This window comes from Rhopilema esculentum, chromosome 4 (genome assembly GCF_057945365.1).
Source record: "Rhopilema esculentum isolate cy_ngs chromosome 4, ASM5794536v1, whole genome shotgun sequence".
Classification (NCBI taxonomy): domain Eukaryota; kingdom Metazoa; phylum Cnidaria; class Scyphozoa; order Rhizostomeae; family Rhizostomatidae; genus Rhopilema; species Rhopilema esculentum.
In genome coordinates this window covers 7419332-7439626 of record NC_142818.1, presented here as the reverse complement: position 1 = coordinate 7439626, position 20295 = coordinate 7419332, and the positions used below count along the sequence as shown (strand labels likewise).

The following is a 20295-nucleotide window of genomic DNA, read 5'->3' as shown; positions in this document are numbered from 1 at the left end:
TGCTGTTGTAGCTCGTTCATGTACCTTTTCTCTCTTGCACTTCCTTAATCTTCAGGCCTTTTTTGTTTATGCTCCTCTTGATAATAACTCCGCTGCAGTTTAAAGATTACATCAACCATCAACATATTTACCAGATGGAAAATAGAGAAAGATATAACTTACCTCAAGCAAAAAGTTATCAACGTTTACAAATGAGCTAGGAAAGTCCCAAGGACAATTTAGTTAGGAGACCCATATATGTAAAGCAGACTCTTGTATGAAGTATATTAAACAGATGCTTGATGAAGTTGTAGCAAAATTACGGGAGATTGAGAATCTACGTTCATGTAAAATTTGATTGTTTAACAATGGCGAACAAGGAGCTAAAAATGTCTTCTATAGGAGGAGGTACCAATGCTTTGCAAAAACACAAGGAGACATCATCAAAAACACCTATCTTTTAAAGAGGAGAACAGAAAATGCAGCAAGATGCAAAGGTAAAGGGTCAGAAATGTCTTCAGCGAAAGATTCACGAAAAAACAAAGGGGAAAGAAAGAAAGGCTCCAAAACCAATTAAAGATGTTACGTGTTTATTGATGAATGGTATACTGACCTTTGCTGACATTGGATGCAGTGAAGATTAGAGAAGACAGCTAAAAGAAGTGATTAACATCGTACCGATGTTTAAAATACAGAATCTATCATCATGTTCTTTACCCCCATCTTGTTTGCAGTGCAGAAACCATGCACCATATCTCAATTTTGGAATTACGCCAAATTTGTCATAAGATTGTGCTAGATTTGCAAAAATTATGCTAGATTTCAAATCAAGGCAACCCTGCTCGAGGAAGAGGCTAGTGCATGCACAGAATATCAAAAGTGGCCAGAGTTGCAATTTGGCCCTTTTGACAACCCAGTGTACTCATTCTTGATAAGCAAAAAGGCAATTTAGATCCATGGTTTGATGGCCAAATTTATCCATTATGGCAGCCGAAGAAGCAAAATTTTGCTGAATTCTGGCAGCATGTTGCAAGAAACAACGAAAATGCAAAGGAGACAAAAATGTTTGCACAGACAGTGTTCAAAGCTTTTTGAAATAATTTCAAAATTACAAATGATGAATGATGAAACAAGGTAAAAGATAACAGACATTTTTGAATAAACTCTCTTAGATAAATTCATAGATTTCAGTTAACATAAAAATACAAAACCGAGTTAGATAAAATACAAATTTATCTTTGACCACACAAGATAAAGCACCATCAAAAAGAACAAAAACGTGTTCCCAGCAAAACTGCTACTGATGCATTCGTTAGCGTAAATTTTCAAAACATTTTCTAACCTATTATTGCAAGAAAGTTGGGGAGGACTATAGTCCCTGTTATGCAACATGCCCAATTGAATGTTCCTCCCAGCTACGATCGAGAGACTTATCATCGTTCAGCTGCTGTAGCCTTGAAAGGAATCTTTCCGATGCCTCTCAAATTTAAACCACCTTAGTTGAATTGCTTTATAACTTTTTCTGAAATCTACTGAAAGATATCACATACACCCCAAAATACATTACGGGTAGGAAATGCTTATTTCTTATCGCAATTTTCCTTTAAAAAACGAGTGCAATACATAAGGCTGGGATTGGGCATTCATTTCGAATTGAAAAAATGTTTCCATTTCTTTCTAAGGCGTTTCGATTGGTATTTTATGCAGTAATTTTAGAACATGCATTATTTACAAATCCACACTTTCTACAATTACAGTTCCAAAATTTTAATTTTCAACTTCAGTCAGACCCACGCTTATTTTAGGCTCTGTTGGGGAAAGGAAGAGAGGGTGACCTTTGGTTCACAAGGCACAGCGATATGGATAATAAGAAACTGTTGTATTGATCGAGAGAATTTTACTTCTGAACAGAAATGTGCACTTTTGTAACGACACAGGGTTCCCTTACGGACAGTATCACGTGACAATTGCATCATTGCGCTATGATTGCATCAGCGTCTGTAAATATGTTTTTTTGTATTACGTAATTATTTTTAGGTTCGCTTAGGTTACATAAAGGGTTGTTTCATAAGTTAGGAGTAGTCTTTTCGAAAGTTTTGCCGTTCTGCTTGGAGCTCTGTCGCTAGTTTTGTCGTGCCTGTTGAAGCCGTGTCGTTATTTGTCGAACTTGTTGTTAGCCGTTAGTCGAATCATTGCCATAAAAAAAGAAGAATTTTGATTTTATCCGCCGTTGCCGTATTTTTGAGCATTTCTGCCTAGAATGAACTCACGTTTGTAAAACCCCCTTCTAAGAGGTTTTACATCAGTAGGCCATGTTTACGCATCCGAAATGCAGACATTGCAATGATATAAAAATTTATCTACTGAATTGATGATAATAATAGACAAATAATAGAAATATACCTAAATAAGTTAGAAATTTTCATTTTTATCTATTATAGTGTTACGATTCAGTTATGCAACGACCTAGATAGGAAAATTCATAGGAAGGGTGAGACTGAGAAACTTAGATTTTTCGACAATAATCTAATAAGCATTTATGTTTCTATCATAACATAACGACATCGGTACTGAAATAAATATTTCTTTTGATATATTTAGACATTCTTATGTTTATTTGGCTTCCTATCAAATCATAGCAATTAGTTAAACATAAACGATCGTGTTAAATTTCCGACAAGACCAGAAATTCTCCGGAAAAATAGCAGTTTAGCTCTACAGGGGGGGGGGGGGGGTTGGTTGCCCCCTCTGACCTCCCTCTATCTAGGCCGCTGCCACCAGAGCAGTTTAGCCGCCATAGCAATTTTAGCAACCATCATTTTCAAAAAATTCCCGGGGAACAACATTCCTCCCAATGGCGGCGCCAGCCACCAGGCTCTGGGGACGGGGGGGACAAAACAAAAATTTTTGGGCCACGCTGTTTTTACACCAGAAAATGCCTCTTTACCAACATGGAATGCCAATTTTACCTTAAAGAAAGGTACCAACTAATGATACCAACTAATGGCAGTTTGAAAACCAGAGAATTACATTCTAAAAAGTACGTTCCCAAAATATTACCCCTGTCCAAATTTTCTCATCGAATTTAGGCGAAATGAAAAATCGATTCTGTTGAGAACTGGGGGGACGTGCCTCCCCCAGTCTCCCCTGTGGCCCCGCTACTGATTCCTCCTATCCCCTAGAAGCGTCTGCCTAAGGCATGTTTTACTATTACCTTTCGTCCTGACCCAGAACCCATAAATCCGCCCCGCGGCCCTGCCCATAACAACAGATTTTGCAAAAAATGGGGGCATAAAACCCCCTCTTCCCAGTCTCCTCCCTGGGGTCCTTTTTGGTTGCTTTTCACGTCGCATGCTTTTCAGCCGTTGTTCAACGCTACTTTAGCAGACAGAATATGGTCCTTCGGGCGTCTTTTGTTCTCATATAAATGGTCTGCACTCGCTGCGCATTATCCGCGTTGTGAACAATAGTATTTCGAGCAGAGTCTGTCCATGTGACCGACGAGGTCTATCGTACTCCTGTGCTCCTGCTGTGCGTTTCGCTCTTTGCTTGGAAGACAAATTTTAGAAATAATGGCTGCCTGGAACATTGCTAGGAGAGCGTGGGAGTGTACTCCTGGATTGGCTACTTCTGTGTCCCGTTTAATGGTCTTTGATTTGGCCTCTGTAAATTCCAGAAGTTTCAGCTGTCTCAGGGTGCTCTTAAACGGTGAGTGGTTGGACCTTTGGTTATTGGGAGTATTATTTGGATGGTCTAGATCCACAAACGGGACGGTCTAACTTCAAGTGGTATGTGACAAAACAATTCAAGTTGCCTCAAAGAGGTGTCGCTACTCTTGCTTTGTACAAAATGCAAATAAAATGCAATCTTCCAAGAAATTCAACAAAATACAATATTTCAAGAAAAGTTTTTTCAGATAAACCTTTTTTTCTGTTTCCATTTGTTGATTAGCACCAGGGGTGGCGCTAGAATTCAAGGTGCTGACGTTTACATTCAACATAATTGCCAACGAAGAATGTATCAAAATGCCGATAGAAAAATAAAAAATGATATAGCATGCATTTAAGGCGATTTACCCCGCATAGAAACTAGAACGTTTTCTCATTGTAAGAAACATAATGTCTCTGGCGATCAACGCCCTTTAGATAGCCTAAGATCATCGCAGAATATTTTTTGCATTCATTTTCTTGTGATCTTGTAAAACGTGTTAAGTATGCCTTAAAGATTTTTAAGGCACACTTTTGCTACGTTTGATTAATTCCATTCTTAAACAGGAAATCATTGCTGTGCTGACACCTTGAGTGTAAGGCTGTTCTGCTTTTTGATGGTAACTTCATAGAGAATCCAAGAGTTACTCTAATGGTTTATTTATGATGAATAGTCATGAACCAGTATTTATTCTGGGATTTTAGCTTACCACAGATTCTAGCCAAAGTAAATCTAGAAAAAGATGGCTCCCCAAAAATATAAATGCCTGTGACAGATCTGTTGTCAGACAGGTCTCGAAAGAAGACTGTAATGAAACCAATCGTAATGAAACTTCTTTGTTCCTTGACATTCCTTGGAACAATGTTCTTGGGTACTGTAATAACCAAGATCATAAGGCCAGATAAAATTACTTGTTCATAAGAACTCACTATAAGCAACAATCAAAGCTATGTAGTTATTTACAAGGAATGGGTCCTAAGGTGTTACAAAACACTTCACAATGGTAACAAAACCAAGCAACTATCAACACTATAAAGCCAAAATCGAATGAGAATTGTTTCTTTTGAAGAACTATCTTTTGTTTGAAGAATTTTTTTCTTTTGAAGAATATATCAGGTTTATATCCATTGATACCACAATAACCACAATAACCAAAAAGATAGACAGGGACAGCTTCAAGTTTATCAAAAGAGGCCAAGCATGTCAGACTCTTTTATTTGCTATTAGGTTAAAGTGCCTATGAAATGAAATTTCACATATAGTTTTTTTGTAAGCAACTGAAAATTCTATGGGTTTTAAAAACAATGAGTGCGAGTGACAAAGCATAAGAATCAGTGATGTCAAAAGGTTTGCAGTTGGTTCTGTCTTTGCAGTAAACACACCATACCACTTAGTCAGGGCTGTTAGTCACACAATTGTGCAAATTGTGATACCAGCATTAAATTTTGCAAAAAGGGGTAGTTTGATACAATGAAAAAGATAGGATATGGAACCCAACTGAAAATTGCCACCTTTAGCTATTTTTGAACAGGGGTTCTTTGCCCCAAGCCCCTTACGGCATTGCTACAATATCTCCCCTTGAAGTAGGTATAGTAGAACAGAACTTTACAACACCGGGCAGTTTGATACGGAACAAAAGATAGGATATAGAACATAACTGAATATTGCCCCCTTTTCTATTTTTAGACTGGGGTTCCTTGCTCCAGACCTATAAAGACAGTTTGATTGCATCTCAATTGTCCTTTAGTACTACAGCACCAAACTTTGCAAAATAGGACAGTTTCATACGCTGAAAAAGATAGGATATAGAACCCGACAGAAAATTGACCCTTTGGGTTATTTTTAGACTAGGGTATTTAACCGCATGACTCCACTAATGATGTTATTTTGATATCTTTGCCGAAAATACAATAGCAGGAAACATTGCAATAAACGGCAATCTGATATGCAGGAAATGATAGGATAAAGACTGCATCTGAAAATTGCCCCTTCTATTTTTGGACTTGGGTACACCGCCCAAGATCTTATCAGACAGTATTATCGTATTTCAGGCATACTTTGGTACAGCAGCATGAAACTTTGCAAAAAAGGACAGTTTGGATATGTATCCTGACTTAAAATTGCCCCCTATGGCTACTTTAATGGTAGTTGAGTTAACAAACTCCTTGTACTAAATGTCACTGCTTCTGTGTTTGCAAACTTTGTGACGTCACAGATAACGGCGCTTTGTCACAGTTGAAAACGTGAAAATGGGATATTCAACCTAAATTTTTAGATGGTTGCGCAAGAAAAAAATCTCCTCAACATATATCATTGAAATCAACAAATTTTGCTTATAAAAGTGTGCCTTTATCTAAACTTGTCAAATTTCTAAGAAATGGTTTCCAAGGTGCTGGTTGACAAGTTTGAAGAACGTAAGAATAAGAATAATCCTATGTTCTAACTTCAAAAACTCATTCCGATGAGAGAAAAAAATCATCACTTTGATAACAGAGGAACAAGAAGACAGTTTTTCCCATCTTTTTTTTATACCAAAAAATGTTTTCATGTTCAACTTATGCAAGAAATTGTGTCAACTTCAGGAGTTCATTTAAGGGTTTTATGGAGGAGCACAGCCAAGCTAAATGTGATCACAAATCCATAATTTTGTTTATAACCCTATATAATGAACAGGGAATTTTGTGTAACCGTCTAGCAAACTGTCTAACCAAAGTTTAATTCATCAAAGTAAAGGCCACTGATCATTTTAAGTCTTGGTTACATTTCAAGCAAATGACCAGAAGTTATGTTTCAGAAAGTGTGAAAAATGCATGGTTAACAAAATTTTGTCCTTCAAATTTTTCAAATCTGATGATTTTATCAAAAGAGCATGCAAAACTGAGTAAAAAAATATTAAAAGATAATTGTTTTCTGGCGTAATTTGACATGCTGAATAGAATAAGATACAACACCAATTTTAGAACATCACAAAAAGCTATTTTGAGACTTTGGTACTTGTACCCATGTACCTATGTATGGTCTTCAGTATGAACATTACAACTATGCACCTTGTATGTACAACTGAAACTTTGTTTTCTGGTGTAGTCTGACATGATTAGTTGAATAGAGAATTGCAAATCAAATAAATCCTATAAAATAATATTTATTATATTTTTTTAATAGGACTTGATGTACTATTTTATAAGGCCTTCTTGATTGTTCTTGCCAGTTGAGTTGTGATTTGCTTGCCATGGCTTTTTAGGTGATCTCTAATGAAAAATATTTTAGTGCATGAAGATTCAGAATAAGAGTACAGCAGCCTAAACATTTCATGCAGCTCAAATTTTAGACTTTCAGCAAGCTTTGCTGCCTTCATTTGCAGAGAATGAAAGGAAACAATATACAAATTGACGCATGCACAAGTGCAAATAAATGATTTTTTGCTTCTCTGCAAATTTTCAAAACTATCTTATTTATGGTTGAAGGACAGTTTGTATATGTCAGATTAACTTTCCTATGTTGTTCTTTGTTTTTTTGCCGTTTCTGCAACAGGATGGAATATATCAGTTTTCACTATATCATATCATGTTTTGACTAAAAGGAACCCTTCTTTATATTCACTGTTTTTAATTATTTAATGCCTATTGGTGTGAAGACTAGTGTCAATTTCCAAACGATGGCTGTATTTTTTCAATAAAAAATCTGTCCTCTCAATGCAGTAAAACTTTACTGATTTTTTCAAGTTTTCATTGGTGTTTTTAAAATTTCGTGAAAGCATAAACTAACAGGCAAATATGGGTTGAAGTTTTTGGCTTAGAAAAATTATCATGGAATGATTTATTGGAGTGATCTATAATTGGTAGCAGCTTATGCCTTGAAAGCATATTTAACAGACTCTATGAGAAATATAAATTTCAAAAGTTAACAACAGCCAGTTCACTTCCGTACATATTACCAGTTTTAATTAAATGGTATAGATCGAGGTGGATCAGAGGGGGAGGGGTGGGGGCAAAAAACCCCTGTAAAGGTAAACTTCTGTTGTGTTAGAAAAATTATGATCTTGTTGGATCTTGTTGGGCTGCGGGGCTTCAGCCAGCAGATTCATGCAGCTGATTTTTTTTCGGGCAAAATTCTGGCAGGAGCCTTTTCCAAAAACCAAGTATAAGAAAAACTACATGTTTTAAATCTCTGAGATGAAAAAAGCAAGTTTTTGGAAGTAATGGAATAAGGTAAAAATCTGTTGGGTCAAAAAAACACAAAAAGCGACAAGAACAGCAACAGCCCAATTAATTTTAAAAAGAAGTAAAAGAAAGAAATAAAAGAAAGCGGCTGTAATGCTGTCATAATTGATGAAACAAGCGTCTGACCTTCGTCATCACGAACAAATATCAGTTTGTGTCAGTTTTGCACTGAATGGTGTCCGAAAGGAAGTTTTTGCCGAATTTTACAAAACCCAGTCTTCAGAAATTGTACAAATTGGGCGTTAAAACGTCTGTAGAAACTTCTTATCAAATGCTTCGATGAAGATGAGCGGCAAAAGCAAGGGCTTGGCAAAGCGAATGGTGGACTGTTCCCCGCTGAGCATCTATGTCCACTGCCTTGGACATTAGTGGAATCTTGCAGAAAGTGAGTCAATGAGAAATGGACTTGGTATTGTTCAAGGTTTCTACAATTTCATTGAGGCCAACACCAAAAGATATGTAACTTCAAGATAAAAGTTGAACATGAGCCGTCAAACAAGAGCAACGCACTGAGCTTGCGAGAGGGGGAAGGCAGTGGACAGGACACTTGTTTTCTTTACAAGGACAAAGACCCCAAAACCCATCTAGAAAGCAAAGCTCTGTTCAATTGTTTCTACAATGTAATGAATAAAGTTTTGGAAGAAATCTATGCACGATTTAGTGATAGTGACTATCATATTTTATGTGCTTTGGCGTAACGGAGGCATCTGGGAACTTAAGCAAAAAACTGCTACGGGACTTCTATTCAAAAACAGCAAGAAGGTCACACTCAATGATGTAGAGCATGTCAAACACAGTAGAAAAAAAGTGAGAGTTATTTTCTCGTTAGCTAGGGGGAGCTGATTTTTAGAGCTTCATTCGCAGAACTTTCAAAGTTTTCAAAAGTTAATTGAACTTGAGCAAAGCTTAAAAGATATGGACGTAAAAGCACCTTGGGCCCCTTTTGGTCGAGGGCCCTAGGTTATCAAACCAAGGCAATTTTTTCAACCACTGTGTCACGACACACTAGCGGGCCTTGAGGTATTGCCTAGTGTGCCTTGAAGTATTGCCTAGTGTGCCTTGAGGTATTGCCTAGTGTGCCTTGAGGTATTGCCTAGTGTGCCTTGAGGTATTGCCTAGTGTGCCTTGAGGTATTGCCTAGTGTGCCTTGAGGTATTGCCTAGTGTGCCTTGAGGTATTGCCTAGTGTGCCTTGAGGTATTGCCTAGTGTGCCTTGAGGTATTGCCTAGTGTGCCTTGAGGTATTGCCTAATGTGCCTTGAGGTATTGCCTAGTGTGCCTTGAGGTATTGCCTAATGTGCCTTGAGGTAATGCCTAGTGTGCCGTGGACAATTTTCGAATTTCCTGTAATTGGTCTATGAAATTGAAAAAAAAAATAACTATCCGCAAATAATGTGCCGTGGATAGCAAAAGTTGAAAACGGTGAATCAAGGTGCCCTAAACTGTGTTACGCCACTGTCTCGTGATTAGGGAATGGAAGCGTGGATGCTAACCCTTCGACAGAAAGCTCCTTCTACCAAATAGATTCCGAGTTTCTGACCTCCTTGAAATGGAGCACAAAGTGTTCAATGATCACAAGAATAGGCAAGTAAGCAAAAAAGTGCATGAATTGCTGATAAGGATGCAAATCATGTTCATGAAAAGATATTGGTAAAATAATCCATATATTTGGTCGCTGTCGTGGAAGAGATTCGCTCTTTTTAATGAAAATGTGCGAAGTTTTAACAATGCTTATTAGTTAACTTATGATCTGCTCGAAATCTAAACTGCACGCCGAACTGGAAAAACTCATAACGATCTTCCTGGACAACGGCTATCCAGAAGACGTCATTTTGTCTTATACTAAGGAGAAGATCGCAAGTTTTTCGGCTGTTCAAAAGTTTGGTCCGCAAAAGTGCTCAGTTTATTTGAAACTACCATGGATTGGTAACACTTCCTTGCGATCCGAGAGTCAGATTAGGCAAGCCATAACCAAATGTTTCTTTGCTGTCAATCTTCGGATTGTTTACAGCACTAGGAGAGCCCTTCCATCTATTCAAAAGGATTGCGTTCCTACCAACCAAAAAAGTTCCGTCATTTATGAATTTACGTGCCAGTGTGATTCTGGCTACGTAGGACGCACAACCCAAAGATTGGGGAATAGGATAAAACAGTATGTTCCTTCCAACATAAGAAACAAAACTGCCCCTCAAAGAGAACAGCCTCCTCGATCTTGTAGGTCTAGAAACACTGTCAAAACAAGTGATTCTGCCATCGGTCAACATCTTTTAGACAACCCAGATTGTGCAAAACTCTATAATGACGACATGTTTCGGATAATTGGCAGAGCCCGGTCGTCCTTCCATCTAGCAGTTTTGGAGTCGATCTACATAAAAACGAAAAAGCCGCCATTGTGTAGACAGAAGGAGTTTGTTTTCTCTCTAGGACTCCATTGGTAATTTTTCTTTAGGCTCGCGACACTGATTGGTCAACCATACCGGTCTTGTGCTTGCGTTTTTCTGATTGGCCTATTTCGATCCACAACTGGGTATATATTTTCCATCGTGTTCTTTCGGAACCTCATTCTGACGTTTTATGAGGGTCAGACGAAAAAGCTTTTAGTATGTCGTAAAATGTTTGCTTTTTTCAAAGCCATTTTCAAATTCTGTACCGCAAAAGAAAATTTTAACCTTTTTTAAGGGCGTTGCATTTTAATCATTTCTTGACTTATATCAGAAGCTTACATGTGGTAGAGTATACTTCGTAGAAATTTGGGCGTTATTATTTTTCGGGCAAAAAAATTTCAGCCACCCTACCTGAACTCACCTCGTACGCCTACGATTTTGAGGAAAAATATCATCATAATCAACATCATCAACAGCAAAAGGCCTATTCAGAGGAGTTTCTCCTTCAAAAAGGATACTGGATAGTGCCAGCATGTCCTTCAATGGTCCCCCTCTTGATCCCCCATCTTCATCCTTTCCTATCTAGTGCGTCATCTTTCACTATTAAATAATATGTTGAGAACAGATGGATTTTTAGTTTATGATGGAAACTTATCTTTAAGGATACTTTTTTCATGATGATAAGAATGTCATTCCAGGATTTGATGCCTGTATTTTATGGTTCTTGTATCATACTGCAGAGTATTTTTGAAATTCCTGAAAATATCCCCCACATTTGCCTTTATTGTTCAATTCAGTTAGTATGGTTCATCATTATTCTTTAAAAACAGGTCATAAATTGACAGACACTTCAAGGAGTGGGGGGATGAGTGCCTGAAGAAGTAAAAAGGGCAGCAATGATTTATTTAGAAGCAGATAAAATAATAGAACCGCTCTAAAACTGGGCTGTGCCCCTTAGTGATTTGTTTTTTCTTTCTAAATATCAGTTGATGTTAGTGCAGTAATATCATTTTATTGTTTTATATGGAAGTAGCATGTATTTGTTTTTCTCACAACTTTATTGGAAAGGAATTTTTTGAGCTATCACACATTATAAAATGTTTCTGTTTGATCAATTTATCCCAAAATTGCAACAAATTTAGTATTTCTCCTTGTGACTGACTGCATAACTAACGTTCTTTTGTTTGCATGATTAATGAAACCCAAGCAGAATGAAAGCAGGATATAAAGTGATAAAAAAGTATTAGTGAAATAAATTGAATCGCTCAAGTTCATGAGGGCTGCCTTCCTATGTTGCCAAGGTTTAAACAGAGTTTCCAGTTTCCCAATTTATCTTTCATCCTAAAGTACTCCATAAATTCGATGTCAGTTGCCACTCGAAGTGACAGTTTGCTGTATGTTATCTACGCTACAGTATTGAAGCCGGTGGATTTTCTTTCCTGAAAACCTGTGAGAACCAGTGGCGGACTGGCAGCAAAAGGGCGCCAATAGGTGTTAAAGTTGCTTATTTTTGGGGCTTGTAAAATGGGCCCCGAAAAATTGTGCCTTAACAGAGAATCAGTTTGTTGCAAACATTGTCATAATTCATCCTTAAAACCCTTTGCAATTAACAACAGGATTAGAGAACTAGGTTGGAAATAAAACGGGGGCTCAGGGGCTTGCCTCTGGAAAATATTTTGAAAACATCCTATTTAGAATGTTGGAACATGTCCAAAGTTAAAAATCATAGTTTTTTTTATCCACAATTGGTATTGGCATGAAGAAGACTCTCTGTCAAATTGACTGTATTTGAAATGTCTACACGGCTGGTAAAATTTGTAGTTATCAAATGACGTATTGTCCTCAATTTTATGTATCAAATGATGATATCAAATGATAGATTTTGAAAGTTGGACTCAAATCCAAAGCCCGTTTTTCAGTTAGCGAGACACTCCCTTCCAAGATTTTACAAAGAAAGCAGCTTCTCTGGCCTAGGAGATGAGATTGTTTTCGATTAAACTCGATCTCGAAATATTTAGAAATTTGACGAAATATATGACTTCGTTCTCATCGAACGGTAACATAAAATCTTCTGAAAGTTTTGTAGCATATCATTGAGAAATGTAAAGGGGTGCCTCAGCACCTGCTAGCCTAATGACTATGTTGCTCCTGCCTCCACGCTACAGTTACATATCATTTACAAAAGATATGATTCCAGTTCATCAGCGTGCGGAATTATGATCAGGTATTGAACATGTGCTCAAAACCGTAGACTTGTCTGAAAGATATCTGATAACATATCTTGGACAAATGGATTTTAAGAGACCTTGCTGCCATCATTTTTGTGCAAATTGATGATTTTGCAGATTGATAGGCTCCCTCTCTATGAGAAGCTGTGCGTAGAAATGGTGGAAGGATAAAGAATTTCTTAAGCAAAGACACAGTTCCTTTCCGGGACAAAATTTTGAAGAAAGCTTGGAAAACTTTAATAGCTAGCAAAACAGCCTGTTTTAACTTTCCATTAAATTTTCTAGAAGGTTCTTACATGAGGGCATTAATCCTCAACAAATTCTGTATAAATATTTTTATAAAGTGGTCAAGATTCTTGACTTCAGTTAGTGATAATTTCTTTTGGTACAAAACTCCTGGTTTTAACGTACGAAAAGCAGGATGCCTATGAGTTGTTAGATGAATTGCAGAACATAATAGCTTGCCACGGACAGGAAGTAGTGTCCTCTACCATTCTTAAAGCAGTTTTCACTATCAAGGGATAGTTGATGGCCCAAAGAAAAAAGGACTATTATTCAAGAGAGACAACACAAGGAATATGCACAAATTACGGAATCAAAAATCGGCAATACCTGAAAAATTCCCTTTTCTCTAAACAACTATTTTAACAAACTTTAACAAATAGCCAAAGTGACCGTAATAGCCATAATATTTGTGAAAATCCCCCCCCCCCCATCTTTGATTACATAATATGTGAACGTTCCCATACCCAATAGCCAACACATCGATAATTTCATCCAGTTACAGCCATTCTGATTAGAAAGAGTACAGGGTAGTGCTCAGATAATTTTTTTCAAAGTGCGAGCCCTCAGTTGTTGGTTATCAGGCACTAGGATTAAGTTGCATTAGCCATAAGTCAAAAAACTGATATGGTTAGTCAGAAGTCATTGGTTTCACAAAGTTATTAGTCATCAGTCTATAGTCTGCTAGGTAGCTAGTGAAAATCCCTACTAAACCTCTCAACAGAAACTACAAGACGTTTTATACTCTAAAGAGTTTCAGGCAAAAAAAGCTTCTAGTATGTTTAAAATATTTGCTTTTTTCAAAGTCATTTCAAAGCAAAATATGTTCTTTACAAGTTTTTCAGAAAATCTTGCAGAATTTGCAGATTGGAAATTTTGCTTTCAATCTTAATATTGCTCAAATTAAAGGTAAAGCTAAACTTTTTATGCAAACGTACTTTGGACAATTGATGATTGTAATCAATTTTAGTTCTTTGCGAAGATTAGTTGCCTTTTGAAAATTTTCATGTTTTTGAAAAAATAACTTGGGGCAGAGGGCGCACCGGGAAATTTCCCTGTGTCTCGGTGGGCCAGTCCGCTTCTGCTATGAACCAATGTCCAAAATTTTCCTTTACTCAAAGAAAACCAATGGCTAAAAAGCATGTGGAAAATTGATATCAATAATTCAAAAGCATGGTGAACCATGGAAGTATTATAATCATTGGTTACAACTTAAAACATATGAAAAGTGGATTTAAATGAGAGTCTGAGATCTTTTATTGAGGGACTAGACATTACTTTTGGAATAATAATATTTCCATGAAAATAAGAATAGAAAAGAAGCAAAAATTTAGCCTTTTAGATAAAGCATGACAAATTAAACACAATTTACTAATCTCGTGAATTTTCAATACCAGTACAACTTTTAATAATATTATGTACCAGTAACACACAGGGTACATATAGAAAAAAATCTAAGAGGTAGTGAGGGCAAGAACCACAGAAATGGTCAAAATTTTGAATAGATCTGTGTCTGCTTGTAGTACCCTAGTATAATGTGGAAATTGGTTCAGATATGGACACACAGGCAAAAGATCTTTCTCCATCAACTCAGCAACCATCAAAGCACTGAAAAATAAATCATTTCCAAATCGATCTAAAAGTAGATTATTGCAATGTCATTACTTTGGAACACTTTTTAAAACATGTGCAAAATATTGAAGGGGTAAAATCTTAATTTCAAAAGGTATTTAGTTTACACATAACTCTTCTTTTATCATAGATTGCAGTGCTGTTGAGAAATATGTCAAATGAATATGATAGTGTATGATTGTCTGTTTAATTTTTTTTTCAGCTAAGAGAGCAAAAGACATTTTTTGTGAACTGCAGTACTTGAAAAATTGAAAATTTGAATTTTTATAAGCAATTCCTGACTTACAGCTTAAAAATACTTAAATATTTTTTACAGAACGTAAGTATTCTAAAGATCATGAATGGATAGAGACTGTAGATGGAATTGGTAAAATTGGAATCACAAATTATGCACAGGTATGTTTGAACTTTATTATTCCTTGTTAATTTTGGAAATCTTTTTAGTTATTGTTCTAAGACTGGAGGGTAAAATTTTCACTTCTGGTATCCATTTTTGTCAGTCCTTTACATCTGATATGAGACTCACTTATTAGTCAAATAGAAAAAGGAAACTAGCTTGAAATAGATCTTACCCAATTTGAAACTCTTATACTCGATATATATTTATAATCAGTTGAACACTATTTGTAGAAATCTGTTTTGTTTTAGTCTGACATCAATTTTTGCCATTCATTCTTCAGGGGCCGAGCCACTGACCCTAAAAAATGCTGGAAGGGCCAGCAATGTAAAAACAGTTTCCTTTCCCCCCTTTTGCCCCAATAGTGCCCCTTTTGCCCCTTCCTTCCCTTTTGCACGAATCCGATATACTCCGCTTTGAAAGAAAGAATTTATTTATTTTTTTTCTGCTTGAAAAAATTCGATCATTAGTGAACAATGGCGATTTCGGAGATTTTGTTGCTGTTGGATAATGCCCAACCAAAATCGTCTCTTGGGCTTTAGGTGCATCAGCCCTTGTATTGCCTGAGCAATGACGTAATTTATGCTCGGTGTTTGATTTCAGGGAAAAAACTATCTCAGTTTTTTAACCCGCCAATCAGACTGATACACCTGTCCGCAGTGAATACACTTCTTTTTCCACGACTTCTTTTTCCGCCAACTTTCCAGTTTTTGCATTCAGCTTGCTGTAGAATTCATCTTTAATTTCTTCACTCAGTCCACGTTGTTGGGCATAAACTGCTACTGCTGTCAGTATTGTCTCACCAAGTATCAAATTTAGCAGCATTTGTCGATCATTCACTCATTGCACGTTAATCACTTTGTTTATCCATTTCTCGGCCAGGAAAATACCAACACCACCAGTTTCTTTTTCATTTCCAATCCAAAACAACTTATATGTTGCCTTCCCTCCTTCAATCATTCCCATAGATTTTCCTCTCAATCGTGTTTCTTGGACACAACAAAAGTCAACATGTCGTCATTCCAGAACTTCTGCAATTTCTCCAGATCTTCCTCTCAAATTTTCAACGTTTTGACTGCAGAGTCTTATCATCAATTCCATTGGTAGCATTTAAGAATTAATGTTTTTGGAAAGTTTTTACATCTAATTTTATGTGAATGACAGACAATGGTACACATTTCTTGCTTTGTTTTCCCATACACGTTTTTTTAAAACGATTATTTGAATATTTACAGGATAAGCTCGGTGATGTTGTTTATGTTGATCTGCCAGAAATTGACAGTGAATTTTCATCAGGAGGTTAGTTTAAGTAACAAAGCTCTATGTGTAAACTATTTTTGTATTGTCAATTTGAAACATACAGCTACTACGAAAGCCCCCGGGGTCTTCTAGAGGGGGGCTAAAAGGAGAGCAAGGCTTGATATGAATTGATATGGAGGGGTGCTAGTTTAGGAAAGTCACTTTAAATACGCTATTTAGTGTTTTATTAATGATGCTTATGTGATAGTTAGCTTATATTCTATTATAGAAACATAGAAATCTGTTTAACCAAAAAGCAAAATTTGTCTTTAAGTATGTTGTCATCTGGATTGGAGTCAATCAATAAAGCAGAAACTGTGAACTCTAAAGTACATGAAGTTAAAATTAGTAGATGTAAAAAAAGGAAAATGATTATTTATTGCTAGTTATTTGCATTTTATCTCTTGTTGTTTCTAGTTTATATGAAATTTGAGGGAGCCTAAAAAGAGTGGGGGCTGCTTGCAAAAATTTGTGATTTGGTGGGTGCCTGTTGGAGAAAGGCTTAAAAGAAGGGGCTTTAAAAAAGGGGGCTTAAAAGAGCTTTTCCGGTTTCTATGCATTTCCTAAAAAGGTCATATTTCTAATGTTTTTATCTAAAGTTAGTACAATCTCTAGCTATATTCAAGCTGATCAAAACCAACAATAAAGGCTTAGATACTGTTGTGTAATGTTATGTTGCAGGCTTTTGACTTACCTTCAGTTTATGAATGTTCGTTTGATTAATTGAAAATATCTTTGACTTTTTCAAAAATACTGAGTCTTGGCTAAGATTGAAATTTTAAGTCAATTACTTTATCTCTTTATCTCTTACTTTCTCTCAATTATGTTCAGTTGGAATATGTTCGATAATTTAAAGTTCACTTGTGTCAATGTCGGCTAAGGTGTCATGGATGAGAGGCTGTTTAAGAAGCATAATGTGTTTTTTTTCAGATATCTGTGGTGCATTGGAAAGTGTCAAGGCAGCCAGTGACCTGTTCTCGCCTGTTTCTGGGACAGTAACAGAAGTAAATGACAATTTATCTGATTCACCTGGTTTAATTAATTCCTCGCCATATGAAGAAGGTATGTTGCTTTACCACTTGCCTTTGTCTTTGTTTCCTGTATGTTCATACCTTCACAATTAACCATGAATGTTTATTGTAGCTTGTTTTCATCGGACTTAAAAGTTATTGCCTATATCAGCAACTGTCTATGCTGAGTTCAAGTGAAACACTCACCATTAGCCTGCTGGTAGAAGCTCGCTAATGTCTTTGTAAGCTGCCACTTATTGCGTGGTAAATGCATCCCAAATGCACCTTTTGATGTCAATGTAATTTATGTTAGGAGCAAAATCGTTGTTTTAGAGTTAGAGGAATAACGAAACATTATATTTATTCGGCCTTAAAGAAAATATTCAAGAAGGATCAACAAGGAAGGATCAACAAGAAATAAAGCAATTCCAGGCAGTAAAAACACAAGGGTTAAAAATCAGGCATATGCTCATTGTATGCTCAAGTGAATGGAACTTTTTACGTCTATGGGAATCATATCAATGTATGAATCAATCTGTGCTGAAACAACTTTCTCCTAGCAGTTGATATAATAACAGGAATTACGGAAAAAGAATAATTTATAGAATGAATGATGTTGCCATAGTCCATCAAGTTTGGACCATTGACCTCTTCTTATAAGCATGTATATGAGCCTGATTCACACCACCTTGCCATGTTATGATGTTATACATTCATTCCACTCTTCTTCTTCCTCCTTTGCTCTCCTTCAATCGAAGCAAGTACCAAGCTGTCACCTCTCCTCTTCCAGTGGCCATTCTTTCTGATTTTTCTCTTTTGAACTTCTCGCAACATGCTATTATCTATGCTAACTCCTACTTGTCCTCTTACCCATTCATTTGTTCTTTTATCTTTCCATCTAACGCTCATCACTTTTCTCCACAGCCACATTGAAAAAGCATTGTTCATTTTTCTTCTTGTTTTCGCTCCACACCATAGCCTTACCTAGTCTTACTTTAAACCGAGTGCTCAATTCTCCTGACTGCCATATTTTTGCCGTTATGTTGGTAACGGTTTTAGCTTGCCCAATTCTACTCTTTATATCCGCACTGCTGTCTTTTTCTTGGGTAATATACGAGCCCAGGAATTTCACCTTTTTACTGGCTCAATTATTTCACCGTCAATCTCCACCTCTCTGTCTCTATGCACTGCCATTGCAGATGTTTTGAATTTATTGATGACTAGGCCCACTTCTTTGCTAACGGTCGTCAATGCTTCGCCCGTTCCCTTATACTCCTCTCTGGGTCTTGCCACCATCTTCGTGTCGTCGGCATTCCTTATTTTCCAAAAGTTTCTTTCTGCAAGAACTTTGCCAGGCCGATCATGGAGTCTTTCTAGGACTTCTCTCATAGTTCTCCAATAGCATTGAATAGAAGTGGTGACACCAACTTTGTAGACTTGCGAAAAAAGACCTGATGTGATTTTAAAAACACTAAGTGACAAATGCTCCTAGCTCTATTTCAATTCTTTTGTGAAATCTTGGGATTTCAGGCTCAGTATCCTTTTTAGATTTCTTTATTTGTGGCTCTTGCCAAGAGGTTTGGAAATAAAATATTAAACATAGAAATTACCAAATCTTAACAAGAAAAAATGTATTAAGCCGCGTCGAAGCACTAACAGCAGTTTCAAATAACACATTGCTTTTAAATGCTTGCTCCAGGGTATTGAAAATATCTTCCTCAAATACTAGAACAAATGACCTTTGTCTTCTAGTTTTGTCTTAAAATAACTACTGTGTGCCAAGCACTTCTCATATTCATTTGCTGAACAAAGTTCCAGGACCCTCGTAGCACGAAAACTTCTTAGATAGAATAGCTTAGCAATGTAGATGCTTCTGAAAAGTCCAATTTTGTCCAAATAACAATGGAAAGAGTCTAGAATCAATCTCCCAATCTGTATAATGTGGCATCAAAAAATAAAAAAATACTGTTCCAAAGAAAGCAGCATTCTCGGCTACAGCTCTAAGAAAGTTGCTATATACTTGATTAAAGTTATGGCTACCGCAGCAAACAAAAGGGAGAGAAAAAAGCCACCACTCTGCTGTTTTAATGCTGATACCTCTTCTTTTGATAGTTGTGTAATTTTACCTCAAGGTTGGATAATGAAGATGAAATTAAAAAGTCCAGAGGAGCTTAATGAATTGATGACTGAAGAAGATTACGATAAATTTGTCCGCGAAATGGAAACAGATTGAGGTATATGCTTTACTCTGGACGATCCAGTTTTCTATTTTTGTGACACTTGAATTCGTGAATATAGAATTTCGTCAATTGCTTTAACAACTAAATTTGTTTCAAGTTAACGGGGTAGGAAACTTTTCAGTAAGAATTGCCGTGGTGAAATTAAAAACAACGTTTATTGTGTTGGATGTTTATTGTATTGCACTTCTTACTTGTTGGTGGCTTTCATATTCATACTCCTGTTGATAATGAAGCACTAATGTCTTTTTCTTAAATGTTTTTCTTCAATTCTAAAGTTCATTTCGTGAAGCTTAATTCTCCTATTAATCTTTGTTGCCTTTTGAGGGATTGAGTTGCTTAAAGTAGGCTTCGGCTTGATGTCTTAAAGGTTCATGAATTCTATTAGACCAGTAACAATTTAATAATTCTAAATAAACGATCGTGGAGGTGGCGGTGTTGAGTCTTATACTAGTATTGTTTTTGTCGACATGTTTAAGACTGCCTACCCGATCAAATTTCAAAGTGTTTGCATGAAAATATGTCCGTCCAACACCTCTCACTTTTCAAAGCCTTACCATTTTTAATTGTTATAAAATAGTTTTTAGCAAGTTTTTGGTTGAAAATATCTTGAACGAAAGTTTGCCATTTCTTCAAGACTCTAGCCATACTTTTTTCTCCGTCACTCTTAACAACACAGGTTTACATAAAGCGACAGCTATCAATTATCGCAAAACATGATTCAATCTTTTGTGCGATTCAAATAAAGTCGTTTATAGAATGTTTTATTATTTTGGTCCAGACTCCACCATTTTGCAAAACCTATGCCCTTAGATTTTCAATGAAAGATTCACTTTAAAAAGAATTCATTTTATTTAAAATGAGAAATCTCAATGATTGCTGAACACGATTTAGTTTTTGAAATACCTGATATAAAGTTG

General features: G+C 36.4%; 1 protein-coding gene across 1 annotated transcript; it reads left to right on the top strand.

Moving 5' to 3' along the window:
* Positions 1-3493: 3493 nt before the first annotated feature.
* On the top strand, positions 3494-19613 carry LOC135690579 (uncharacterized). The gene is made up of 5 exons (XM_065208171.2): positions 3494-3687; positions 14749-14828; positions 16065-16128; positions 17059-17190; positions 19271-19613. The coding sequence occupies exons 1-5, from the start codon at positions 3552-3554 to the stop codon at positions 19369-19371; spliced, it is 513 nt and encodes a 170-aa protein (XP_065064243.2). The 5' UTR covers positions 3494-3551; the 3' UTR covers positions 19372-19613.
* Positions 19614-20295: the final 682 nt, after the last annotated feature.

Coding starts and splice junctions, on each gene's coding strand:
- LOC135690579 (XM_065208171.2), top strand. CDS start 3,552: ATGGCTGCCTGGAACATTGCTAGGAGAGCGTGGGAGTGTACTCCTGGA. Junction 3,688..14,748: donor TCTCAGGGTGCTCTTAAACG/GTGAGTGGTTGG, acceptor TATTTTTTACAG/AACGTAAGTATTCTAAAGAT. Junction 17,191..19,270: donor TTCCTCGCCATATGAAGAAG/GTATGTTGCTTT, acceptor TTTTACCTCAAG/GTTGGATAATGAAGATGAAA.